Consider the following 26,757-nt stretch of genomic DNA (forward strand, 5'->3'; position numbering starts at 1 on the left):
TATCTCTGTTTTACACATGAGGCCACAGAGGCTCAGACACAGCGAGACTGGTCTCTCTCTCCAGCTGCACGCCGCTCACAGGCTTTTCTGGCTCGCTCTCTATAGCTGTCCATAGTCTGGCCAATTCTCTGGGCTCACCCCAAGACCTGTCTCTTCTAGGAAGCCTTCCCTGACTGCTTCAGCTCACATGGTCTTTCTCCATGAAGTCCCTAAATTAAGAGCACTTATTGGCTGTACCTTGTTTTGATCACTGAAAGCAGTAGCCTTGCAATACCTCTGGGGATTTCTTGTGTGGTGAATCACTTCCTAACTACACAAACAGAGGCAAAACACTGAACTTACAGAAACTGTAGATATCATACTATCTAGAGTTAGCAAGTTGTTTTGAGGACTGAGTGAAGTGACATGTACCTGGGGGTGAAAGCCTATTGCCCAGCCACGTCTTTTTTTTTTTTTGATATGGAGTCTTGAGTCTTGCCCTGTTGTCCAGGCTGGAGTGCAGTGGTGTGATCTCAGCTCACTGCAACCTCCACCTCCTGGGTTAAAGTGATTCTCCTGCCTCAGTCTCCTGAGTAGCTGGGACTACAAGCATGCACCATGCCCAGCTGATTTTTGTATTATTTTTTTTTTTTTAGTAGAGACAGGGTTTTGCCAGGTTGGCCAGGCTGGTCTCAAACTCCTGACCTCGGGTGATCTGCCTGTTTCACCCTCCCAAAGTATTTGGATTACAGGTGTGAGCCACTGCGCCCGTCCATGGCCCTTTTCTTGTCCTCCCCACAGGGCTTTGTCTGTGGCAGCTGCTCAAGAGTTTGTGGTCTGACAGCCTCAGCCAGAGTTACCCATCTCAGAGATAAGAGGGATTCTGAGGGTTCCATTTTACTAATGGATTTCAAGCATCAGCAAAGGAAATACTGGGTGTCACTGTCATCTGGACCAACCCGATTCTGGGGGAGCCAGAGTCTCATGGTGATTGATCCTGTGGGGGGTATGGTTGTTAATCTTCCTCTCTGGCAGTTAGGGCACACACGAATTCCTAGCATCCCCACTCCAGTGAAACACTTGTGCACAGATTACAAACACCAATATGATTTTATTCAAACACAGGCAAGAACAATGACCTTCAGAGCTGGGTAAAAACAATAAGTTAAAAGCATGGTTAGAATTTTAGACAATCGGATAAAAAGTTTGAAGGAGGTGATTTCCCCTTCCTGTCCTAATTAATTCAACATGGCATAAAAATAATTTGTATCTATAAAATATCCTTGTTCCCACACAAATGAACTGGAGGTGGCCCTAGGATTTCCTTGACTATGCACAATGCACACAATGTACATGTCCCTCCTCCCCAGCTTTTAAGGCAAAAATGGTCCCACATCTTCAGGCAGAGGGTGGGCTCATGTAAGCAGTCAGCTGTGCCAAGGACACTGGGAGGCGTTTCTCCACCGAAAGATGCCTGCTAGGGTCCGCTGGCCAAAAGATGGAGGAGCCACTTGGGCGCGGATTCCATTTTGTTTCTAGCCTTTGCCTTACCACAGAAGAAAGGCGCTGAAATTCCGGCAGGTGGACACTGGACTGGCTTGGGGCACTCCTCCAGTCTGGGCTGACTGGGTCTCTTGAGGCAGCCATGGCCTAGGTAAGTGGTAGTTTCAGGACTGTGACAGCCCTGAAGGAGCCAGACCTGGTGCCTCTGCAAACTGGACAAAGCTGAGGGAGGGTGGGCAGGTGTCTCCTTCTCCCAGCGCCTCAGGCTGCGTCAGTCTTTCTGGGAGTACCGAGAAGAAAATATCCGTGCAATTCTGCGAGTTTCTTCCTCAGGCAGGTTGGGGGGGAGCGAGTTAGGTCTGGGGCGACAAGGCCTTTGGGAGAGGGCTCCCCTGGTGGCTTCGCTCTTGTCCTGGAGAGGAAGAAGTCAGCTAGGTTAGTGCTGAGGATATGGCACCACCAATGGATGACACTGGTTTCTCTCATCTTTTGGTCCTTTGGTTAATATTTATGTAGAGCTGCGTGGTTTACAAAGCGCTTTACATACCTTATGTTGCTTGACCCTTACCTCGACCCTATATGGGGGGTATATCATTCTTCCCACGTCGTGGATAAGGAAACTACATCCAGGTGAAATAAACTCAAGGTCCCACAGCTCTGAGTGGCAGAGCTGGGATGTGAACCCCAGCCCTGACTCTTTCTGTGCCTCTGGAGAAGGAGGGCGTCACCTCCAGGACAGGTCTGAATCCTCACCCCTTCTCCTGTTGCGTGGCTTTAGACAAGCCATTTGTGCTCTGGGTTTAGTCCTATGTGTGATGCTGGGAACATATCCAACTCTCAGGGAGATGGTGGGGAATGAGACACTCTCTGGCCCTTAGGAGCTCCTGGAGTTGCCAGATGACATAAAGCACCCACCTACTGCCTGCCTACCAAACTTTGATCTCTCTGACTCTGGCTGACAGGGCACCACTAATTCCACCTTTAAGGTATTTGCCTGTGGGTTATGGTGTCATGGTCCTCTGGACTCCTCTAACTCATTTGCTCATTTTTCTTTCTTTTTTCTTACTCCATGTCAGGCTCCTGTGCTGAAGGAACTCAAAGTTATACAGGAAAGCCATCCCAGACAGCTGGCTGAGAGCAAGGTCCTGGGGAAGAGGTGGGGGCCTGATGGGGGAAGGGGCAGTTCTGAAAGGAGATGGGAGCAGCCTCCACAGGCCAATCTGGTTAACTTCATGGCATGCAGCTTGCTCTTCCCTGCCATCAAGTCCCATGAGCTGAGGCTGTCATAAACTGAAGGACCACTGAGAGCACACTGTACCACTTCCTGGGCACTGAGAAGCAGCTTGGTGGAGACCCTAGAGACTGGGACTACCTGTGCCCTGCAGTTCTGCTCATGAGAAACTGAGGCCCAGCTAGAGTTGCTTCTGGCATCAGTAACATTCAGTTATTCTTTCTTTCATGTCTGCAACCCTTTTTAATACCTACTTGAGAGGGGCACAGAAATAAACAGAACTCCGTTTTTGGCTTTCTCAGCTCAGACTTAAGCCTTGGGAGGCAGAGAGATCTGCCTAAAGAATTAGAATTGGCCGGGCGCGGTGGCTCAAGCCTGTAATCCCAGCACTTTGGGAGGCCGAGATGGGCAGATCACGAGGTCAGGAGATCGAGACCATCCTGGCTAACAGGGTGAAACCCCGTCTCTACTAAAAAATACAAAAAAATTAGCCGGGCGTGGTGGCGGGTGCCTGTAGTCCCAGCTACTCGGGAGGCTGAGGCAGGAGAATGGCCTGAACCCGGGAGGCGGAGCTTGCAGTGAGCTGAGATCCGGCCACTGCACTCCAGCCTGGGCGACAGAGCAAGACTCCGTCTCAAAAAGGAAAAAAAAAAAAAAAAAAAAAAAAAAAGAATTAGAATTGCCAGAATGAGATAAGGGGAGTGGAGTCAGGCATCCCTGGTCTACTGCCTGGATGTCAGTTTCCCACCCATGAAATAGAAGGGTGGATGGGAAACCTTGAGGGTCCCTGCCAATCTAGAATTCTAAGTGCCAAGGGAATGTCTACAATCTGGGAAGCTCTCAGTGCTATCAGTCCACAGGCAGCCTCTCCTTATAACCAAGAGCAAAGTGGCACTAGGGCTGGGCTGCACAGCAGAGACTAGACGATACATCTCCCTGCCTTCTAGGCAGGCCTAGGCTAAAAGGGAAGAAGGAAACCCACTTTTTGCTGGTGTTTGCAGTTATTCCTTCCAAAATACAGGAAGCACCTGCACTCCATGATTGATGCCTCAGGCCAGTGGGCCAGCCTCTGCCTATTGCTCTCCCACTTCCACACTGGGTGCTCCTGTAGGGCATGGACTGGGTCTGAGGCTTGGGATCCCAGCAAGGCCAGGTCCAAGACAGGAGCTTGGGAGCGGCTAGATGAGTATGGGTGGGACCACAGGTTTAAATTGGGTGGGGCCAATTTAAATTGGGTAGACAATGAGCTACCCAACAATCACAGAGATGACCACAGGCCAGGGTAACCACAGGCTTAAATTGGGCGGGGAGGAGACTCTTGTAGTAAGCTTCTCATTCATTCATTCTAGAACCAGTGGTTGTCGGCCTACCATTTGCCAGGTCTTTAGTTAAGTCAAACTCTCTCAGGCTCTCTGTAGCACTTTAAGCTTGTGTATATCTTTCTTTACTCCCAAGACCTAAGATGGCTGTTTCCTGAGCTACTTGGGGTTTAGGGTGACAAAAGTCCCATTCCTGTCCCCCAGCTGTACTGCAGGTAGATTTTCTGGGTCATCAGTTGTATCTTATCTTCCATTTCTTTCTCTGCTACTCTGAAGGGGAAGTAGGGAGATGCTTGCTTTATGAGCCAGATGGGAAAACAGGCCTAAGAGCAGAGTATTCTATCTCAGATCCTAAAACCAGGCATTGTTTCCCCATCATCTAGAGGAGATGTCTTCTCCGTTTTAGAGAGACGTAGATGAGTCTTGTTCTCCATGGCTGGAAGGGCCAACTACCTCAGTTCATGAAATGACCATCAAAAGACCTCTGTTGGGCTGGGTAGCTCACGCCTGTAACCCCAGCATTTTGGGAGGCCAAGGCAGGGGGATCGCATGAGTCTAGGAGTTTGTGACCAGCTTGGTCAACAGAGGAAAACTCTGTCTCTTAAAAAAAAAAAAAAAAAAGGAAAAAAAATAGCAGGGTGTAGTGGGGCACACCTGCAGCCCCAGCTACTCGGGAGGCTGTGGTGGGAGGATCGCTTGAGCCCAAGAATTCAAGGCTGCAGTAAGCTGTGATCGTGCTACTGCACTCCAACCTGGGTGACAGAGGAAGACCCTGTCTCAAAACAAAACACCTCTGTTGGTGACTCATCAAACTTTTCAGGAGCCTAAGATCTACTCTGCTTGATCAACTCTTATGGACAACAGGCAGACGTGGTTCCTTTTGTCACAGGGCTGCTCAGCTAGAGAGGAGACAGACAATGAGCTACCCAACAATCACAGACGTGAGGCTTCGAGCTTGTGAGCACTGAGAAAACAGCAATTAGTAACAGCTAAGAAAGTTTGGGGAGGCTTCACAAGGAGGTGGGCTCCAAGATGGGCAGGGTTTCAACAGAAGCTGGGTGTGGGGTGAGGTCTTCATTAGCGGGAACAGTATGAGCATAGACTTACACCTACTGGCTGGGCCATATCTGCCCTGGAGCTGAATCGTGTGTGGCACCAACCTTCCAGCACTGACACCCTGACCCAGTGGCCTAGGGGGCCTTATCTGCAAGGCCCAGGCCCAGGGACCAGGGCAGGGCCAGGGTGTGCAAGGACAGAGAACTCACACTCAGCAGCACTTTGCTTTTGTTGACCTCAATAGGGTTTAGAAACCATCTTGATTAGTAGTGAAGATTCCTCCTTCATCAGGACTGCTACCCTAACACACAATCCTGGTGGGGTTGGCCAGAGGCGAAACTGGCCAGAGCAGGGATACCCTCAAATGTATTATCCATTCCTCTGAAATACTACCACACTTCTGGCTGGAGGCCTGAGGGCACAAGAAAATTGTCAGCAGAGCATGTACTTTTTGGGAGGCATCAACCTTCCTGGGGAGGCAGGAGGAAGACACATGGAAGCAGGATTGTCGCAGCTGGAGGGGCTGCAGGTGCCTTGGAGTCTAGACAGTGGGTGTCATCCATGGGGTGAAGTCCCTGGAGCAGGGACTTAAACATGAAGGTGGAATGTGAACAGACGATGAAGAGAGAGGGTATGCCGCCTGCAGGCGCAGCTTTTGTGAGGAAGCAATTTTCTTTGCTAGGAAAGTGGTGGGTATGGGATAGACTGAGCTGCAGGTATGGAAAGCAGCCAAGACAAACCTATTACTAGAAGGAGGGGTTGATGCTGGCTGAGGGAAGTTCCAAAATGTGTGGGGGGAATCTGACCTTATTCTTCTTGGACTTCAGCGAGCTGATCTCCAAGGGCCTTCCCAGGGAACAGGGATGGGGTATTCGATGACTGTACTAGGCTGAAGGACAGAACTGGCTTTCCTGCGGGCCGGGTGTCACAGCAGCAGACCAGGGGCTTTCAGGCTGCCCCATTAAATCCTCCCTCATCCATACATGGGACCTGTTCCTTTCTGAGTACCTGGACACCCAGGCCATGAACATGATAGGCCTCTCTGATAATAGATGTGTCTTAAAAGAGCCTTCAATGCTAAAGGTTGGACTTTGCTGGGGAGAATATGGAGCACGTGGAAGGTGTAAGGAGTGGTTTGGAAAGAAAATGTGGGGGTTCCTGGGGCTCTTCAAATTGAGTGGCTAACCCTGCATGAGGAGCTGGTTTTAGTCCTGGCTCTACCACTTCTTAGCCAAGTGGTGTTGGGCAACCCACTTTCTCTTTGGGCCTTGGTTTGTGCATCTGAAAATGGGATCAGGATGAGCAGATAATGCAAGAGGAAGCACTCTATAAACCACAGGCTGATCCTAGCTCTTGGCTCCTTCTCTGATCTGCTCCCTGTGACACAGCCTCTTCTCCAAAAGCTCTCTCGGGAGGGCCTGGCCCTCTTCTTTGGCCTGGAACATGATCTGATCCCAGCCACTGTGTTCTAGGCTCTCTCCACTCCAGCCCCCAGATGGATCCCTCGAACAGGCCACATGCTCCCAGGGTTTGGTGAGTGCAGGTGCCCCCACTTACCCCTGGTTCCAAGTAACCCAGGGACTTTCTCAGAGGACAGGCAATGGAGTGCAGTGGAAAGGACATTGGTCTGTGGCCCAACCTAACTGTCCCACTCACTCAAGATCAAGACACTTTGTCATTCTGGGTCTCTGTGGGTCTTAGCTTCACTGTCAAGTGGATCTAAGAACTTCTGTTTGGTCTTCTTATCCAGGTCTATGCTGGGTTCAAATAAAATTCAGATATGGCCAAGCTAAGATGGTGCTAGAGCCAATACCAGCTGCAGACCCAAGAGCAAAATGAAGCCTTGCTGTTCTCAGACCCCATCCCAGGCAAAGGGTCAGGCCCCAAAAGTCCTGAGTAGAGCTGGGGTACAGCACCTCCTGTACTGGGGTAAGCAGTGCTAGGCCAGGCAAGCTCTCCCCATTCCACTGTCTTCCCCCCTTCTCTGGTAACAGTGAGCCTCTGGTCTGGGATGAGTGCTAAAGTTCTGTTCTTTTCCACAGTAGCCCCTTTAAGTGACACAAACATTGACTCAGGAGCTGAAAACTGAAAGTAAACAGCGGCTGGGTCTGGCTGGCTAGGTGGACCTGCCAATGGACTGCTGCATCAGAGGCCGAGTGAGGGCTCAATATAGTTGCCTGCCTTGCTCAACTTTCACCCCTTTGGCTGGCTGCCTTCCCCTGGGGTGGCCCTCAGAGTCTGGCCTGGACTACAACTTCCTTGACACTCCAGAGAGCAGCAAACTCAGCAGCCACGAGTAGGAGCAGAGGGGAAGTGAGGACAAGGTACTTAGACTAGAGGTCCAGCCCTGAGAGGCAAATCCTAAGTCTGACTTGCTCAGCCTGGCTGCTGCATGGCCGGTCTCATGCTCTGAGCTCACCCTCCATGCCTAAATTAGAGGTCTGGTCATGTGGTTCTCACTACCGATATGCTCCCTCTGTGCCACACCCCACCTGATGCCACCCTCTCCTTATTCCAAGAAGCCTTTCCAGACAGGCCCATTCTAAAGGGCCTACGTCACTCCCTCACCCCGGGCCTCAGTCTATGCCAGGAAGGGGCCTGACTAGGGCAAGACTCCTCAACCTTTTTTTTTGGTTTGTTTTTTAAAACAGGGCCTGGTTCAAAAGATGATCCTCAATCTTCTGAACCCAAGCTCTGCCAGAGACAGGGCTCAAAAGTCCAGGTTTTGAGGGAAGGGCTAAAAATTATACTCTTACAAGAAGAGCTCCTGGCTCCCCCTAGACTCTGGCCTCAGAGTGGCTTAGGCAACCTGAGACTAGCACCTGCCCAGCAGAACCTATGAGCCCCTTTCTAAAAAGTGCCTGCCAACTTGCAGTCTGGGACAGCCAATTTTGGCTGTTTCTTCTGACCTCTACACCCTTGGCCAAGCTGCTTATTTTCTAAAAGCTCTGTATGGCCTTTATCAGAGATACTTTGACCTTTAGGTCTCCTCTTAGGCGCTGCAGAAAGCTAGGGACTTGGTGGTTTAAAGAAATGAGGCAATAGGTCAGGACCTCTTGCCCCAAGAGGGGCAGCTCAGCCATCAGGCCTGGACCACAGGCTGAGAAGAAACCCAGCATCAGGAAGTTCCCTCAGGTCCCTTACTGATCTCATCTGGTGACTTTGTGGAGAACTGGGGTTCTCTACCAGGACCATTCATCTTTCAGCTGCTTCTGGTTTGTGGAAGGGAAACTAAGGGATAGTTTTTTTTTTTTTTGTTGTTGTTGTTTTTAAGACACAATTTCACTCTGTTGCCCAGGCTGGAGTGCAGTGGCACTATCTCGACTCATTGCAACCTCTGCCTCCGAGGTTCAAGTGATTCTCATGCCTCAGCCTCCCAAGTAGCTGGGTTTAGAGGTGCCAGGATAGAAAAATTCTATCCCTTGGTTTAGACATGTTGCTGAGGACCTCAGAAAGTCAAAAGCAGAGACAGGACAAAAAAAAAATCAGGCTTGCTGGCACCTCGATCCTTAGTGATGTCTGAAGTGCTGTGGTCCAGCTGAGTACAAGTGAGAACATGGGGTGGGAGGGGTGGAAAACTCAAGGTTTTAAGGGTACCCTCATGCCTGGCCTTGTCTCATACTTCCTGCCTCCTACACTCACTCCTCATGAATAACAGTGTTTGGCCCGATGCCTGTGGTTAATCCAGGGGCCCATTCATGATGTGGGCAGAACACGGGCTTAACGCAGGAAGACACAGAGCAAGACGGGGCTCACCTCATGGTAAAGAAGTGCCATGTGTGCAGGGCAGGGAGGCCAAGGCTCAGATGACAGGCTGCTTCTTGTCCTTTGCTTTTAATTCCTATCTTGTTTCAGTACAGGCCCATCTCTTCCCATTTCTGACCACGTCTCTAGTACACAGTGCTTGTACCTTCTGCTGTCCAAATTCTGTTGATTCTGAGGTTTTTTCTTTTCAAATCCACAGCCTGAAAAGCCTTTCTTCATCTTTGTTCAATTCAGCTTAAGCCACCCCACATGGCTCTGTCTTTCTTTTCCTATACTCATTCCCTTTGCTTTACTTCAGTGCTAATACAGCCAAATGCTATTTGAGGAAATGAGTGGTTTGGAGGCCAGTGCCTTCCTAAGAACTGCGAGCTCCTGAAGGCAGGATCCACAGCATGAGGGTCCTAGCTCTTTCAGCATGACAGGCAGTTGGTAGGAGTTGGAGGAACTTAGATATAAGGCTGGCTCCCCGGGGAACTGAGAGTTCCCTGAGGGAAGTCCTGTCTTCTGCACCTAGCTCAGGGCTATGGCTTTGCACATTTGTTAAAAGATGCAAATTTCAAGTTTGAGGTCAAAACTATCTTCCTACTTTCTGGCCTGCCTGTCCTCAGGCCCAGCTCTAGTTCTCCTATTCATTTATGGGAAGTTATTGGAAGGTTCTGAGCAGAGAAGTCACATGATTGAGTTGATGACTGATTTAACATCTTAAAAAGTCAATAGGATGCTGTATGGGGAATCGGTTGCGAGGAGAAAGGGAAGAAGCAGAAAGGCAAGTTAGGAGGCTACTGCAATAATCCAGGTCAGAAATAATGATGGCTGAGACCAGGGTGGTGAGAAGCACATTTCTGTATATTTTAAGGATACAGCTGCCAGAATTTCCTGTTTAATCGAAAACTGGCATCAGGGAGGATTCCAAGAGTTTTGGCCTGAACAACTAAACTACAGTCCCAGCTACTCAGGAGGCTGAGGCAGGAGATCACTTGAGCCCAGGAGTTTGAGGTTGCAGTGAGTTGAGATCATGCCACTGCACTACAGTCTGGGCAACAGAGCGAGACCCTATCTCAAAAAACAAACAAACAAATAAAAAACAACCCCCACCTCAGAGTTCAGTTGTACCCTTTAATCAAAATTGAGAAGACGGAGGGGGAAATGGATTTGGGAATAAAATCTGGAGCTCAGTTTTGGACATGTTAAATTTGAGACATCTATTAGATATTCAAATGGTGATGCTGGGTAGGCAGTTGTCGAGTTACAGTTGTAGAGTTAGGTCTAGGCCAAGCTAACCATCGGGAGTCTTCAGCATACAGAAGAAGTAGGGGAAATGAGGGAGACCCAGCAAAGAAGGCAGAGCAGGAGCAGCCAGTGAGGGAGGAGAACCAAGAAGAAGTGATGCCTTAGAAATAAGTGAAAAAAGTGTTCAAAGGAGAGAGATCAACTGTGTCACATGCTGCTGAGAGGTCAAATAAATTGAGCACTGAGATTTGATAACTGACTTAGGAACATGGAAGTTTTTTTGGGGTTTTGACAGGCTTAAACAGTGTTCCCCCTGCCAGTGGTAAAGTGGGGTAAAGGTCTGATTAGAGTGTGAGATTACACTGGCTCCAGTGTGGAGAATGAACAGTGGTGGAAAAGTGCAAGTATAAGCGACACTGGTTAGAAATAGTCAGGGGGTGCCAGGCTGGTGGCTCACTACTGTAATCACAGCACTTTGGGAGGCTGAAGCGGGCAGATCACTTAAGGTCAGGAGTTCGAGCCAGCCTGGCCAACATGGTGAAACCCCGTCTCTACTAAAAATACAAAAATTAGCCGGGCGTGATGGCATGCGCCTGTAATCCCAGCTACTGGGGAGGCTGAGGCAGGAGAATTGCTTGAACTCGGGAGGCAGAGGTTGCAGTGAGCCGAGATCATGCCACTGCACTCCCATCTTGGGGGAAAAAAAATAGTGGGGAGATGATTGGGCTAGACAAGGGCAGGGTGAGAAGTAAGTGATTCAAAAGATGCTTAGGTGGCAGAATTAACAGGCCTTGGTGATGTGGGTTTTGGCTATGGGTCATGGGAGATAAAGGAGCAGGGGTGAGAGATAATTGTGCTTCTGGCAGGAGTAACTACATGGATGGTGGCTGAATTTCCTGAGATATGGATGCAGGTGGCAGAGGAAGTATGCAAAGGAAGATGACAAGCTCAAGTTTTGGACAGAGTGAATTGTGTGTGACACATCAGACAAGACGTCTAGGATGCAGTTGAGTCTGTACGTGTCTGCGGCATGGGAGAGAAGACTAGACTGAAGATAAGGATTTGCATCATTTGAAGTAATATTTGAAGTCATCAGTGATTGAGATATTCCCAAGAGAGAAAATCTACAGAGCAAAAGACATAGTCTGAGGAAGACAACATGTAAAGCAAATTACTGCCGTTCTCATCATCAACCTCTCTCCTCCCCTGTACCGAAGTTGATGAAACTAGTTTGTCCATCAGCAGCTAAGCAAGCAGAATCATACATAACTTTTAACAAAATTAGGAAGCTGTCCCCAGTAAAGAGTTACTTCATCATAAGAGGGAAGAGAAAGCAAGGGCAGTGGAACTTGATTGATTTATAATGAATCTGGAACTGCAAATGGATCACTGTGCCACAGTCCTGCTAAACCAGCCATTGTTCTCACCCCTTTTCTTTTTGCGGAGGCAACAGCCAGAAGATGAGGTAGCATGGGGTGGGAATTACAGGCTGGCCCCAATACTCTACCTGTGTGGCACTCGGTATTCTACAGTACAACCACCCTGTGAGGCCTGATAACCCCATTTGACAGATGAGGAAGCAGATTCAGAAAAGTCCAAAGATCTGACAAATGTCACACAGGGTCCTGTATCCACTCTACTGTGGGAGGAGGGAGGGGACATCTGTTTCACAGATGCTTCCAGTGGAGACTGGGAGGTTCCTTGGCTCAGGTATATCATTTCAATGTGGAGTGAAAGATCAGGTCTTGCCTTTGATCATGGGGGGAAACCAGAGCAATCAATCCAGCAATTACGAGCCCTCTCCTGTTTCAGGGATGGGCTGTTAGCCCTGACCTGGAAGCAGGTCAGCTTTAGTATAGCAGTCCCAGGACAGTGGTTGAGAAGAGCCCTGCAGCCTCTCAAAGTGCTCCTCTTCAGTTGTGAGGGCCAAGGCTGGCCTTGGGAGGAGGCAGAAGAGACGGAATTCTCAAATGCGGATACAGGACAGGGCTCCTGCCCTTGTCTCCCTCTCTCTCACTTAGAGCTGCTGACTGTGCCTGAAGCAGCACCGAGAAAACAGGAGCTTCTATCAACTTGAAACCCTACCACCAGTCTCTAATCCTGTCTGCTTTAGCACCCATCTTCTCTGCCTTCCTTCATGACACTAGGTGAGTTTTCTTTTTCCTCTCAAAAGGCCAATACCTCCACATGTGCTCTAAATCTCATGCCCTTTCTGTTCCCCCTCTCCTTTTTCTCTCCCGCTTCTGTGTCTTCCCTTCTCCCTTTCTCTATGGGATTGCTGCATTAGCACATAGAAAGCTGCAGCCTTCCCATATTGAAAAACAAAAACAACCTCCCTTGGTTGCCACTCCCTTGGTGTGCCACTCCAGCCACTGCCCTATTTCTCTGCTCCATATTCACAGCCTAATTTGCGGAAGGAGTTAGAGTCTCCATCTTATCATCATTCAATCACTGTATAATTTTAATGACATATGATTATGTGATTTCTTTGTATAACATACCAATGAATCTATGTAACAACAGTAAATCACGAAGCACAAGAAAATGAACATCTGTAAACCCACAACCCAATCTAAGAACCGAAACATCACTAATACTGTTGAATAGATCTTTATGTTCCTCCTCCCCTATCCCATTCCCCTGCTTCTATCCCATCCCCTGCCTCCACAACTATGAACACTGTAATCAAACTGCTGAAAACCAGAGATAAAGAGAAAATCTTAAAAACAAGAAATGAATAAAGGCCATTCAGTGCAAGAACAATCAGAACAATACTTCTTATAAGAAACAGTGGAGGACAGAAGACAGTGGAAAGGTATCTCTAAAATGCTAAAACAACAAAAATTCAAGTTAGAATTCTATATCCAGTAGAAAAAAAATCTTTCAAAAATGAAGGCAAAATAAAGATATTTTCAGACAATTGAAGCTGGATAATCAGTTACCAGTAGGTCCACACTACGTGAAATTCCAAAGGAAGTTTCTCAGGCTGAAGGGAAATGGTCCCAGCCAGAAATCAGGATGTGAAGAAGACACGCAGAACAACAGCAATAGTAAGTATGTGGGTGAACAGAAAAGACTATTTTTGTCTCAAGTTCTTCAAAGTGAGGCCTTTTTAATAAAGGTCACAAGATGATGGTGCTCCTGCTCAAATAATATTTCAAAATTAAATCTAAAATAAGTATAAAGAAATCAGTTGATGTTGTGATTTATCCCAAGGTAACAATTTCAATCTTTTTAAAAAATGTAATTCTTAAAAATGTTTTCCTCTTAAATTTTGGTGTCTCTACTTGCTAGTGTCCTAAATACACACATGATCTTATTTCTTAAGTCATCCAATGCTGGCTGGCAGCCAGCCAGGAGCGTAAGATTCTTAGAAAATGTGCTGAAATAACCCAGCAAGTAGTGAGAGGCCCATCACTAGCCAGGATGACTAACCTCCCCGTGTTTACTGGATTCTGGGTTCCAGTGGTAAAACTGCGACAGTTCTGGGAAAACCATGATGACTGGTCATCTGAACCAGGACCCAGAATGAGGTCCTAAGGACAGAAGTGACTCTGAGAGCAGCAAACAATGGAATGTTGTTAAGGGCAACAAAGAAAAAAGGCTGAAAAGTATTATCTTCTCAAAAGTAGACTTGCTCTTTAATTGAAGTGGAAATTCTTATTTCTCCCTCTCCCATACTTTGTATCTAGTATTTAATAGGCCAAAGACATACATCAGGATACTTCTGGACTGACCCCATTTTTCATTAATGTGGCCTCTGGGAAAGCATATAAAATGTATACATGTTAACTGCTAAATAAAATCTAACTGGCTAGAAAAATGTACCATAAGTCAAATGTCATGATTTTCAGGTGGTGTAAGAGAAGAGCACAGAGTTGTGAGTCAGAAGTTTAGATTCAGGCCGGGCGCGGTGGCTCACGCCTGTAATCCCAGCATTTTGGGAGGCCGAGGCAGGCAGATCACGAAGTCAAGAGATTGAGATCATCCTGGCCAACATGGTGAAACCCTGTCTCTACTAAAAATACAAAAAGTAGCTGGGTGTGGTGGTGCATGCCTGTACTCCCAGCTACTTGGGAGGCTGAGGCAGGAGAGTCACTTGAACCCAGCAGGCAGAGGTTGCAGTGAGCTGAGATCGCACCACTGCATTCCAGCCTGGCGATAGAGCGAGAGTCTCAAAAAAAAAAAAAAAAAAAAAAAAAAAAAAAAAAAAATTTAGATTCACTTACTGGTTGGGTAACCCTGGGTAAGTGACTCAGCCTTTATGCATCTCAGTTTCTTTATATATACACAGAAATAGTCATAGCTTATGGGTCAGTATGTGAAGCTCTGAGCCTCAGTTTCCTCATTTTATTTTTTATACAGTCTCACTGTGTCACCCAGGCTGGAGTGCAGTGGTGCCATCATGGCTCACTGCAACCTCCACCTCCTGGGCTCAAGTGATATTTGTGACTCAGCCTCCCAAGTAGCTGGGATTATAGGCATGTGCCACCACGCCTACCTAATTTTTGTAATTTTTAGCAGAGATGAGGTTTTGCCTTGTTGACCAGGCTGGTCTTGAATTTCCTAGCTCAAGCGATCCCGCCACTTCACCCTCCCTAACTGCTGGGATTACAGGCATAAGCCACCATGCCTGGCCTAGTTTCCTCATTTTAAATAGAAGTAATGATAGTATATTCCTCATCAAGTTGCTGAATTTGATTCACTAATACAAAGTACTTGGAACAGTGCCTGGTACATGCTAAGCACCACCATAACTACCATCTTTAACACAGCCTCCTCAGAGAGACCCTGGTACCCATCTCATGTCTATAAATACTTTAGTTTTTGCTTACTGTTTGTACTCCATGAAGACAGGGAATTTGTCTGTCTTATTTACTATTATATGCTCAGTACCCAGCATGACACTTGATTCAGAGGAGGTACTCAAAAGTAGTTATTATTATTGTTTATTTTCTTGCCACTTGCAAGAAAGGTCAGGTGCTGTGCCAAGGCAAAAAAGAGGAGATGTGGGATTTGTACCAGAGTTCCAACCACCTAACTCAGCTGAATGAATAGTTATGAGGTGTTTTGTAAATGGCAAATAGTTGTATGACTGATATTCTGCTCATTCAGATCTTACTGTTGCACTCCCGTAAGGTTACGTCTGTGCTCCCATCTACTTGCTTGGTGGGGACTCCCACAGCACTCAATACACATTTCTTAGCTGCCTCTTGCTTTCATGCTTCTGCACTGCTTTTTTCTTGCGCATGTCAGTGTTGGCCAACAATGCCCTGCTCTTACACATTTGCTCTTCCTCACTTTTCCTGAGCTCCCTGACTACTGCTGGGCCCACAGAATATGCTCAGTACAAGCTTGAGGAGTGACCCCTGCTGCAGCCTTTCCAGGAAGATGGCCTCGGGCAGCTCTGCCTTCTGTGCACTGTTCTGTGGAAGAGATGATGACTCTATAGGAGAAAGGTCAGTTGGCCATTCTCTTACCTGATCTGTTGTGGCTGCTGGTGGCAAAGTTGCTGAGAGTGACAGCATCCGCAGGGAAGCCTCCAACTGCTGGGGAGGCAAAAAGAAGTTGGGCACCACAATGGGCTCTGGGCTACGATGGCAGTTAAGGGACAAAAATACCTAGAAGTCCACCCCCCTTGCAGTGGAGGCCAGTATCTCCACTGACCATTCACTCTGCCCCCACTCATGTTTTTCCCTCAATTAATCTTGTCCATAAATTCTTTGCTCAGCTAGCTCCCTCTGACTGGAAGGCTAACACTACAAGTTCTAAAGTTCTACAAGTTCTACAAGTTACACCACTCCTAACACATACAAGTTCTTTATGGATCGGTTCAAACCTGCCTCCTCTAGGAAGCCTTCTCTGAATCTTAGCCCACTTCCTCACAACCTAGAGCAGTTTGCAACACATGAGAATGCTTAATTTTTCAGTCTGATACAATTATTTTCTTCAATCTTCCCTAAATTTCTCAATGGCAGAGACAGTTTCCTTCTGTTACCTCTACTTCCTGAAAGCCCCTCAGGAGGTTGGCAGGTAGTAGGCATTGACTGATTCTTGCCTAAGGGCCTGCTGGTTAGAAAAAGACCTATTAGCAGTCAGTCAGACAATGTGGGGATGGGCATGTGGCTCCAGGAGGCAGTGCCTTAGGCTGCATTTAGGTGCCCTGCACCGAAGGAGGGCCTGCTTGCCTGTGTTCTCTGCTCACATCCAGAAATGTGAGCTCTGCATCAGGGGCTGTCCATGACAGGACATGTCCTCACGTCAGGGACCAGTACAGCTGGTCCGATCTGGATGCGAGCCCTAGAAGGCAGGTACTGTATCGTATCTTGCACTTCTCCACCATATCTTCTTGAGGTACTCAGTGCTGTGTTGAGCATGTGGTGTTCCACATATTCTCATTATTTTTTGAATCAAATAACTGATTCAGTTTAGTTGAACTCTGAAGGGGGTAAAGAGGGAACTATTTTGATGTTCCAATTTTTTGTTTCTGTTTAATAAGCTAAGTGTGGTTCTCACTCCAATTTGCTTACCACCTTTTCTATTTTATCATCGTTCTTCTACACTAGACTCTACACTCCAAGAAAGCAGAGATGATCTTTTTCATAACCATATTCCTGTCACCTAGCATAGTACCTGGGAGACAGTAAGTACTCAATAAATACCTTGAGAATGAATGAAATGCATTGATTTCTTGCTTTGGTTCAAGTCCCTGATTTTTCCGTAGAGAGGTGGGGAGGAATGGAGATCCCAAAGGGAAAGACCTTTTGACCCGAGGCCTTCTGCAGAGACCCAGGTGAGGTAGGGTCTATTTGCTGTTGCTGAAACCTGCCTGCCAGCCAGCCGATGCTGTGGGGAAGAAGGAACTTTGCTGTGAGGTGGCAGAGCTGGCTCTGAAGCATGGAAGTCTCCTTCCCAGCCCACTGCCTCATGTGTGCTTTAGGGTCCTGTCCCAACAGCCACTTTCTCCCACCAACTTTATTTTATTACACGTTTTTTTGAAACAGGGTCTCACTTCCATCATTCAGGCTGGAGTGCAGTGGTGTGATCATGGCTCACTGCAGCCTTGACCTTCTGGGCTCAGGTAATTCTTCTACTTCAGCCTCCAGAGTAGCTGGGATTATAGGTGCATGCTACCACGCCTGGCTAATTTCTGTATTTTTAGTAGAGATGGAATTTCACCATGTTACCCAGGCTGGTCTTGAACTCCTGACCTCAAGTGATCCTCCCACCTTGGCCTCCCAAAGTGCTGGGATTACAGGCATGAACCACTATGTCTGGCCTCATGAACTTTTAAGTTCCTGTTCCTCAGTCATAAAAATGTTCAAGTTTCCCATTTAGGGGGAAAAAACCAAACAAACCCCTGACCTTGCATTGTCTTCTAGTTGCCACCCAGCTCTCTGTCACTTACTAGATGGATAACTTCAGGAAAGTTCATTTTTTGTGCCTCAATTTCTCCATTTTTAAATGTATTAGTACTTATTGTTTTGAGGGTTAAATTAATTTATAAATGTCAAGTGTTTAGAATGGTGCCTAGCATAGTGAGCACTTAATAAATGTCAGCTATTCTTATCTCCTCAGTTTATGTGAAAAAGTTGCCTGTTCTCACTGTCCTCACCATTTAGCTCCTTTGACTAATGAAGTTTGGCTTCCATTCTCACCAATGCAAGGTCCTCCTTAACACTAAAACCAGTGATACACGTCAGCCACATTCTCCTGGACCTACGTGCAGCATCAGTGTTGACCACCACGTCCTGAAACTCTGCAGCATCGGCTCCCACGGCACCTCTCTCTGCTGCTTCTCCCACCTCCCGACCAGCTCTCCTCACCTCCTTTGTGGGCATGCCCTGTCCTGCTTCTCCTTTGCACACTGAAGATGCTCAGAGTCTGCCTCTGTGTGTTTGGTTCCCCCTTCCCAGGCTGTTCTTGCTGCCCTCATCGATTCCCAGAGATGCCTCCCTTTATGGCCGAGCTCAGCCCTCAACTCCAGGCCTGCATCTCCTCCTGGATGTCCTACAGGCACATGCCGCAAAGGGCAACCTGCATCATCTCCCAAACCCGTCTATGTGCTGTTTCCTATCCAGTAAATGGTATCACCTGCCTGGTAACTTGTGACAGAAACCTCTAATTATTATTTCCTTTGTCTCATCCCCTGCCCCTCTATCTAATCCTCTCAGATCTGTTCCCCTCCTTTTCATCATAAAGCAGTCTATACTTCAGGTCAGACTTTCTTCATCTCTTTTATTATTGCAAGTGTCCTACCTAGCCTCCTCACTTCTAGTCTTCCCTTTCTTAACCTGCCCTCTGCAAGGCATTGGGTGACTTCTTTTCTCATATGTACATCTGACCATACCACACTCTTGCTTAACAGTGGACACTATCCATGTACCAGGTATCGTGCTAGGCATTTTACATGATTATTTTCATTTTCACAACAACCCAGTAAGTACTACTATCACCTCCATTTTCCAGATGAGGAAAGTGAAGTTTCTTTGCTTTAGAATAGAGTCCAAGTACCTCAGCCAGGCATAGAAGTCCTTTAAGATCCAGGCCCTGCCTCACCTTGCACCATCCCCTCATCCCTGGACTCTAGCCACAGTGAACTACTGCCCACAGGCAGCCTCCTTCACCCAGTGAGGCCTCTGCACATACAGTTTGTCCTGACTAGAACTTTTCCTTGTCTCTGTTGCACAATGCCTATTCATCTTTAAGGCCTGGCTCTCCTGCCTCTCTTACTGGGATGGCTCCAAGTAGAGTTAGGGCAGCTCCTTCCTCACGCTCCCTTGCATTCTGTCCACGTCTCATCACAGTACTTGGCACAATAAACTGTCAGTATCTATCTATTTGACCATCTCCTATCTCATAATGGGAACTTCTCGAGGTAAGGTCTCATTCAAATCTGTCCTTGGCACCCAGCACAGGGCCTGGCATGATTTATTTTTGAAAGAATAGTCAGGAAGGCCTAAGTTAAAGCAGCGCTTAGGGTCTGGACACATATGGCAGCTCCTCCATCGGCCATATTCTGAGCACAATTAATACTGACTGCAAAGGCAGCAACATCAGGGTCCAGGATCCAGGATAGGCAAGGTCAGGGAGAACTGCACATGAGGAGGTCTATTTTCAATGCTCAGACTCCAGCCATTGCATGCTTTAATCCTTTCCTGAGCCCACTCCCCCACCCCTAGGTTTTTCTCTGATCTGCATCAAGAATCATACTGTGTGGTATGTACAAATGTTTCCACTCATCTGGTTTTCTCAACAATGTTGTGAAACTGTAATAGTTCAATCCAATCTATACTGACAAATCCCTTCTCTGGGTAGTGCTAGGTCCTGAGGATGCAGAAAAAGACAAGGTCCCTGACTTGGGGAGCTTATAGTTTGGTGGGTAAGGGATTTCCGCCTCCATTTTATAGGTGAAGAAACGGGCTCATAAAGATTAAACTATATATCTATAATCACAAAAATCATTTTGTGGGTCTAGAAGAGTCAAAGTCAGGCTCCCTGACTTCTAGTAGAGGAAGATTTCTAGTCTAGTAAAGCAGCCTGCTTCACCTGCCAGCCACACAATATTCCCTGCTTGTTGGGATAGCAGGTGAGCTGATCTAATCAGTTGGTTAGGCCACAGGTGTGAAGGCTGTAGATGGTCCTAAGTGGTTTCCTTTCCCCATAACATGCCAGTCTGTGTTTAAAAGGAGGGAGTAGGGAATGTCAGGTGCCCCCTGTTCCCATCAACAGTACCTTACTGGGGCCTTGGGAAAGTCCATCTCCATGGTGCCTGTTTAGCTCCATCACTTGGTTTTTTAAAAAAATTTAATCTGGCAAGGCATGGTGGCTCAAATGCTCTACTTGCAGCATTTTGAGAGGCTGAGGCAGGAGGATTGCTTGAGGCCAGGAGTTTGAGACCAGCCTGGGTAACACAGCAAGACCCCAACTCTTAAAAAAAATTAGCTGGGTGTGATGGTGCATACCTAGTAGTTCTAGCTACCTGCAAGGCTGAGGTGGGAGGATCACCGGACCACAGGAATCTGAGGCTGCAGTGAGGTATGATAATCCCACTGCACTCCAGCTTGGGTGACAGAACAAACTGTCTCTTAAAAAAGAAAAAGTAGGCAAGTCACGATAACTGAGCATCAGTTTCCTTATATATGCAAAATAGAGATGATACCTACCTAAAAGACTTGTGATGACTAAATGAAAAATGTACATAAAGTGCTCAATGGCAGTGATCTACTTCCCTCTTTCTCTAGTCCCTCTGCTTCTCTTTCAATTGAGATAAATAGTCTCATTCCTTAGATGCTGAGCCTTGCCTTCAGGTGGTAAAATACCCAACAGATGAATTGGAAAAATCAGGGTAAGCTAGGCTAATGTGCTACCAATGCCTAAACCCAGTTCAAGGCATTATGTTTCTGAGGGCTGGTGTTAATGGTAAAACTGTAGCACCTGTCATGCAGGTGGGGTCTTCTGAAGGTAACGGTCTTCCCATGCCCCCCAGTGCATTCCATGAGGGTGGCCACTTGCTCACACTCACACTAGGCTAGCCTTAGCACCAGCATCCAAACCACTTGTGGGAAATGCCAAAGGATACAGTAGGAGGCTATGCTTTGTGGATGTCTCTGATCCAGTTGTCACTTGCCTCTGCCTGATGTCAGAGGAGTCGATGGGTGGTCCCTTATGTTTTTCCCTTCTGCTCTGGGAGGCTAGGTTTAGTGGCAACTTCTTGAAGCTATCAGCAGAGTCACTGAGCTCACTGGTAGCAGCTTCATTCTCGGCAGGGGCCTCTGACTTGGGTTCCTTGTTCTGATCTGCCTGTGGTGAACTCCATCCAACAAATGTCCTGCTCTGTTGGGCTCCTGAGAGTGTCGGGCATGGGATGGGCTGAGGGTTGGCTGAGGCAGATTCGCCACTAATCTTGGCCTTAGAGGCCTCACCCTCACAAGCAACAAGACTTTGGCTAGGAGAACCCTCCCTAGGCAGGTGGGAGTTGACAGCCCTTTCTGGGCTGGAAAGAAAGCTACTTTTGACCGTAAGCTCTTCTCTGTAGAAAGGCCCTGGAGAAGGACAAGAGGGGCCTTCCCTCTGTACCTCATCAGGCTGAGGGCTGATGACGTCACTTGTGTCTGATATGAAACTAGACCAAGGGCTAGTTTTGTCTGTCACCGTGGTGATCTCATTTAAGGTCCTGGGCTCAATGATGTCTTCTTCATAGTCTTCATCACTGTAGGCTGGGCCTGCCTCAGTGTCCTCACTGCTCTGCATCCTTGTAATGGGTACTGTATGCCTCAGGGACTCATGGAGCATTCTTCCTCCATTTGAAGTCTCTTCAAGAGGAGGGGGTGGTGGGGAATCTGTGCCCTTATCTGGAGCTTTTGCCAATGGCTCATCTGGCATTGTGCATTGTTCTTGCAGTGCCTCTGTGTCCCGAGCATCTGGGAGGGTGGTGGCCTTGTTGTTTCTACTCCTGGCTCGGTGAGAACTCAAAGCCGCTTGGGAATCCCTGGTGATAGTCTGCAGATCTGAACAGCAACACATATCACTCTCATTACAAGGTAGGGCCACAGACCCCTCAAATTTCCCACACTAGCCTCTAGCTTCAGAAGCACTCTGGCAATCAGACTTTGAACAAGCCATAAAGAAAATTAGTCCACCCAAGATTCAGTGAGACTATATTCAAGGCAGTACAATTTTTAGTACTTTATTCTAGTATCAGAGGACCAGAATCTAATCTATAGTTGTGGATACATCTGTGGAAATGCTTTCAGAGACTATCTGCTCATGCTCAGGAATCCTTAGGAGCTGGGAGTTCTGGTGGGCATGTTCACGCTTCCAGTTACTTCAGTAACTACCTATATTAAAAATCAAAATGAGAATCCACTTATTTACCTATTTGATGACAGTTATTAAAACTACCGATTTTACTTGGAAAATAAAAGCAAGGAAATATCTATCACCCACATGATAAGGCAGGGAAGATTTACAGAGAAAATAGAAGCAGCAGAGTATGTTGGAAAGAGCATAGGCTTTGGAGCCAGTCAATCCTGGGTTCAAATCTCCGTTGTCACTTGTTAACTTTGTGATCACAAGCAGACTATCCTCTCTGAGCCTGTTGATCTGTACAGTGTAATCAACACCATCCACTTCATAAGGTTACAGTAGAGAATACACGAAAGAAATGGGCATACATTGTGTGGTGAATATACAACCACTTAATAAATAGAAGCTACTAGTCATCTCAAATTATTTTTGGGATGAAATAGGAGTGAATAAATTAATAAACAGACCTAGTAAATGATACATGTTTGCAAGATAATTTGAGAGGAAGAAAATTAGGAACTGAAGGCAAATTTGATTCCTGGGGAATAGGGGTCACATCTCCCTCACAGCACCTAACACAGGGCTCATTCTACAGGAGGTGCTGGCTGTTTAATATTATACATTGATGATTTTCGGGCCTCAAAGGAATGGGTAGATATATGAAAATGGAACATTACTACCTGTAAATAGGAATAGGCACTGGGAAGCATGTTTAGTTGATCCTAATCCTTTGGCCTGAGCATGCTTTCTGTCTCAGAGCAGTCTTCTTGTTTTTTATAAACCTGCCCAGCCTTCAAGGCTTCAAGGCATGTTCTATTGGATCTCCTTCAGGAAGCCTTTGCAGATTCATGAGTTCAATAAGATTGCTATATGGCTTTGTTCTATAAGGAAGCACTTAAGAATACGATGCTGTGTAATCGTATGTTTACCCCCTCAGACTGTGAGCTTCCTTATAAGCCTTCACTTGCACAGGAGTTTATGTTATGCTTTTAAACATACTATCTTGTTTAATTTTCAGCTAATCATATGAGATCAGTAATTACAAATAAGCAACTTGAGTTTCAGAGAATTTAAGTGGCTTGTCCAGAGCAGGGAGTAGTACGTAGCTACTCAGAATTTGGGACTCCAAGTCTTATCAGGAAGCTTCCCAGGGCATGAACCATATGTCTGAATCATGTTGTATCTCTAGGGCCCAGCCTAGCATATAGCTCTGGCTTAAAAAAAAACCCACTTGGTAACACTCTCTCAAGTTTCACTCATATCCATCTGTCTGATGGCTTTGTAAAAGAAGCGCACTGAGGCATAATGGAGGCAGGGGCAGGCTTTTGCTATGTTATTATTATTTTTTTTTGAATGGTTTCCCCGATCTAATCATCTTTCTCTTTTTAAATTCATTCTCCTTGTGAAAACCAGTTCTCATTCAGTCGTCTGCTTGCTGAGAACTTCCCATTTCTTCCAGGATAAATATTAGGCCCCACAGCTTCAATTCTTCTTTTTTTTTTGAGTCAGAGTATCATTCTGTTGCTCAGGCCAGGGTGCAGTGGAGCAATCTCGGCTCACTGCAACCTCCGTCCCCTGGGTTCAAGTGATTCTCGTGTCTCAGACTCCCAAGTAGCTGGGATTATAGATGCGCACCACCACGCACAGCTAATTTTTGTATTTTTAGTAGAGACGGGGTTTTGCCATGTTGGCCAGGCTGGTTTCGAACTCCTGACCTCAAGTGATCCACCCACTTCGGCCTCTCAAAGTGCTAGGATTACAGGTGTGAGCCACTGTGCCTGGCCACAATTCCCCTTTCTCTCCTCTTTTAATATGCCCCTTTATAAAGATTCCCCTATTTGTTTCCACCTCTACTCCAAACAAGCCTTCATCTGTTTTGCTGTCATACTTTCTTTGTGAGAGGATTTTTCTTTGGTTGACTATAGAATATAAGCTTGATGAAGGGAGATAATGCCTGTCACATCCACCACTGTATCCTGCTGGGACAAATAATAGAATAGTGCCTGGCACAGATGGTGCTCAATAAACACTTGACTGAAAATATCCAAGCAAGTGGAAGTCAAACACAGAGCATTTATCTGAGGCCATGGATACAAACAGGTTAGGTATCTGGAAGAAGAGGACAGAAAGAAAGTTTGTATTTAGTGTCAATCATGGTGTTTTTCTCTCCCTTTAGAGAAAGAAAATTGAAATTCTTCATCCCTGTGGAGAATCTATGCACTTTGCTCGAGCAAAATCAAGTGAGGTCTAAGGATGCTGACCTAGTTGATTTCCCAGTGTTCCCTGAAGTTTGCCTGATAAAGATTTCTAGGTCATGACCCTGGATCCTGATTCAGAAGGATGGAGTAGGACCTAGGAATCTCTATTTCACAGTAAGTGCCCCGGGTGATTCTTGTGCTCAGGCAGGTTGGCCAATACTTGCTCTAGAGCAGTCTCAGTCTTGTCCACACACTAGAACTACCTGGGGAGTTAGAAACAATACTGATGCCTGGGTTCCACCTCAGAGATTCTGTTGACCTACAGTACAGCCTGGGCACGGGGTTTTTTAAAAGTCCCTCAATAATTCCAATACACAGCTAAAGTGAGAACCACTGCTCCAAAGGGGTTTTTCAAAGGGTGGACTATGAACCCCTAACATCCAGAATCATCTAGGGTGCTTGTAAAAAGTGCAGACTTCTGGGCTCTGATAATTAGAATTTTAAATATGCTTGTTGTTTATTATTTTCTCAGAGAGTGGCACAAGTTCAAGAACTGCTATTGAGGAACCACTCATCTAATCTACCCCACTCTTTTCCTGGCTGGGGAACCTGAAGTCCAAGAAGGGAAAGGACATGTTCAGAGTCAGACTCTAAGTCTGTACCAGAAGCCCATCAAGGACCTGGGTCAGTCCAATGCTCTTTCCATTGCCCCATGTTGTTGTGCCATATTATTATGTCCCTCCTTTTCAAAAGCAAGATGGTTAAAAAAAAAAAAAAAAAAAAAAAAGGGAAGAGGGTGAAAACAACTGGTCTCTATTGGTCATAGGGGCTTGTCCAAAGGAAAACATTCAAATGCTTTTCGAATTAGCACCTAGTGACCATAACTTCTCAATAAGAAAGGATCTGAATCATACCCGTGATTAAGGAGCTGACTTGCAACACCAGGTTATTGGATTTTTCCAGGATACACTGGCTCCCAGGGTCTAGGCTGCTGGCACCTGGCTCAAGATGGTCCCTACAGCTCTCCTGGTGCTGTGAGATGGCCGTTTGAGTTTGAGGGCTGAGGGGTAGGAAAGACTTGGTGAGCTTCTGGCTGAAGTACCTCTGGATTTGATCAAGCTCACTCAGATTCTTCCTATAAACAAAAGGGGGAGAAGAAGACAAAAGGGTAATTCATGGAGATTATGAACATCTTTTATGTCACCTGAACACTACTGCTTGAGCCAAAGCCTTAATACCTCTCACTTGCTCTATTAATATACTAAGGCCCTCTCTCTCCAATCCACCAACTCATCCTTCACTCCTCTGACTGCAATCCTGCTACTGGGGACAACTTTCTCCCCATTTTGTCTGTCTAATGCAATTCCTCATATGATGTCCAGCAAAAATGCCACTTCCTCAGAAAGGAACCATTCTTGACCATCATTCCAGTCCTTATTTCTCTTTACTTTGACAGAATAAAGCCCTACTCTGTGCTAACACTGTCCTTTGCTACCTCATAACCATTCCTAATCCTTCAGGCAAGCAACTTCTAAAAAGCCTTCCCTGACTCTCTTAATTAGTTTAGGGGCTCCCCTTCTGTGCTCCATAGTTCTTTCTGCACTCTTCCATCACATCACTCATTTATTTCACATCTACTTCCCCTGATATACAGTGAGCTCTGGGCTGATTCCTTCACGTCTACTGCACCCAGCATAGTGCTTGGCGCAAAACAAAAGAATGTTGAATGGATAAAAAGGACATAAATAAATGATTTTAAAAATCTGTTTAAAAGCCTTTAATAGGGCTGCATTCTTACCATTCTCCAATAAGAAACCTTCACTTGCACAGGATTTTATGTTTATGCTTTTAAACATACCATCTTGTTTAATTTTCAGCTAATCATATGAGATCAGTAATTATAAATAAGCAACTTGAGTTTCAGAGAATTTAAGTGGCTTGTCCAGAGCAGGGAGTAGTATGTAGCTACTCAGAATTTGGGACTCCAAGTCTTATGCTTTTTCCATATGAGATGGGCTCTGTTCCAGCTGGGTTCGTTCCTTCCTCATACTTCTGCTGATACTGGAACCTGAGTTCAGGTAACTCCCTGCTCTATTTCTATTCCATTCAACTTTTAAGGTTGCAGCTCACATTTCTTTTTTTCAAAGTCCATTATCCCAAATCGTTGGACCACCTGTCCCTTAAACACCCTCACACTCATCATTTCACACGTCAAACCTTTTCTTAGATTTTCCCTTAATTGTCTCATTACATGTTAGTTTGGTTTCCCTAAGTAGGCCGTGGGCATCTCGGAATAGAAGATGTATCTCAAATTTCTCTGCTTCCTTAGTACACTCAATGTGCCTGGTACAATCAACACAACATGGACACCAAATACCTGTGACATGAACTGAAAGTCTTTCTATCCTTTTGTTAGAAACAGTCTGCGCGTCTTAGAGGAAAATCCAAATGAGAGGACAAAGTTGATCCTTATTCTATCACTAGAGGCCAAGACTCAAGTCACAGTGGTGTGTACCAAATCACTTAGGTGTCTATATTGTGGTATATGCCACATGGATAAACATCTGCAGGAGGAACATGCAAATAAATGTAACTTGGTGGGGGGTAGCTTTGGGAAATATGCAAACCTACCGGTCTTGTTAGACCAGTGTAGAACCATGTAGAACCA

At 46.4% G+C, this 26,757-nt stretch overlaps 1 protein-coding gene and 2 long non-coding RNA genes across 12 annotated transcripts in view; 2 read left to right on the forward strand and 1 right to left on the reverse strand.

Annotated features, from left to right (window-relative positions):
• The window catches only part of LOC105468733 (uncharacterized), a 48,130-nt gene that overhangs the window by 18,949 nt on the left and 2,424 nt on the right, over window positions 1–26,757 (forward strand). Inside the window, exons 2-3 of the long non-coding RNA XR_011610927.1 lie at window positions 24,068–24,263; window positions 24,622–24,773. This is a non-coding gene — a long non-coding RNA (uncharacterized lncRNA). The remainder of the gene's footprint in view (window positions 1–24,067; window positions 24,264–24,621; window positions 24,774–26,757) is intronic.
• The window catches only part of LOC105468732 (C2 domain containing 3 centriole elongation regulator), a 155,797-nt gene continuing 130,110 nt past the window's right edge, over window positions 1,071–26,757 (reverse strand). For 7 of the 10 annotated variants that reach the window (XM_071075279.1, XM_071075276.1, XM_071075275.1 and 4 more), the window contains 4 exons: window positions 25,004–25,224; window positions 20,666–21,593; window positions 15,564–15,675; window positions 1,071–1,894 (listed from right to left, as the gene is read on the reverse strand). In XM_071075279.1, the coding sequence (XP_070931380.1) occupies window positions 1,754–1,894; window positions 15,564–15,675; window positions 20,666–21,593; window positions 25,004–25,224 (1,402 nt within the window). In that variant the 3' untranslated portion in view covers window positions 1,071–1,753. Of the gene's footprint in view, window positions 1,895–15,563; window positions 15,676–20,665; window positions 21,594–21,756; window positions 21,924–25,003; window positions 25,225–26,757 lie in introns of those variants that run through there. The other 3 variants (XM_071075283.1, XM_071075284.1, XM_071075282.1) reach the window with 2 other exon arrangements.
• Window positions 15,420–17,169, forward strand: LOC139357538 (uncharacterized). The gene is made up of 3 exons (XR_011610929.1): window positions 15,420–15,542; window positions 16,650–16,726; window positions 17,088–17,169. It is a non-coding gene; the product is annotated as an uncharacterized lncRNA (long non-coding RNA).

Source organism: Macaca nemestrina, chromosome 12 (assembly GCF_043159975.1).
Source record: "Macaca nemestrina isolate mMacNem1 chromosome 12, mMacNem.hap1, whole genome shotgun sequence".
Taxonomy (NCBI): Eukaryota; Metazoa; Chordata; class Mammalia; order Primates; family Cercopithecidae; genus Macaca; species Macaca nemestrina.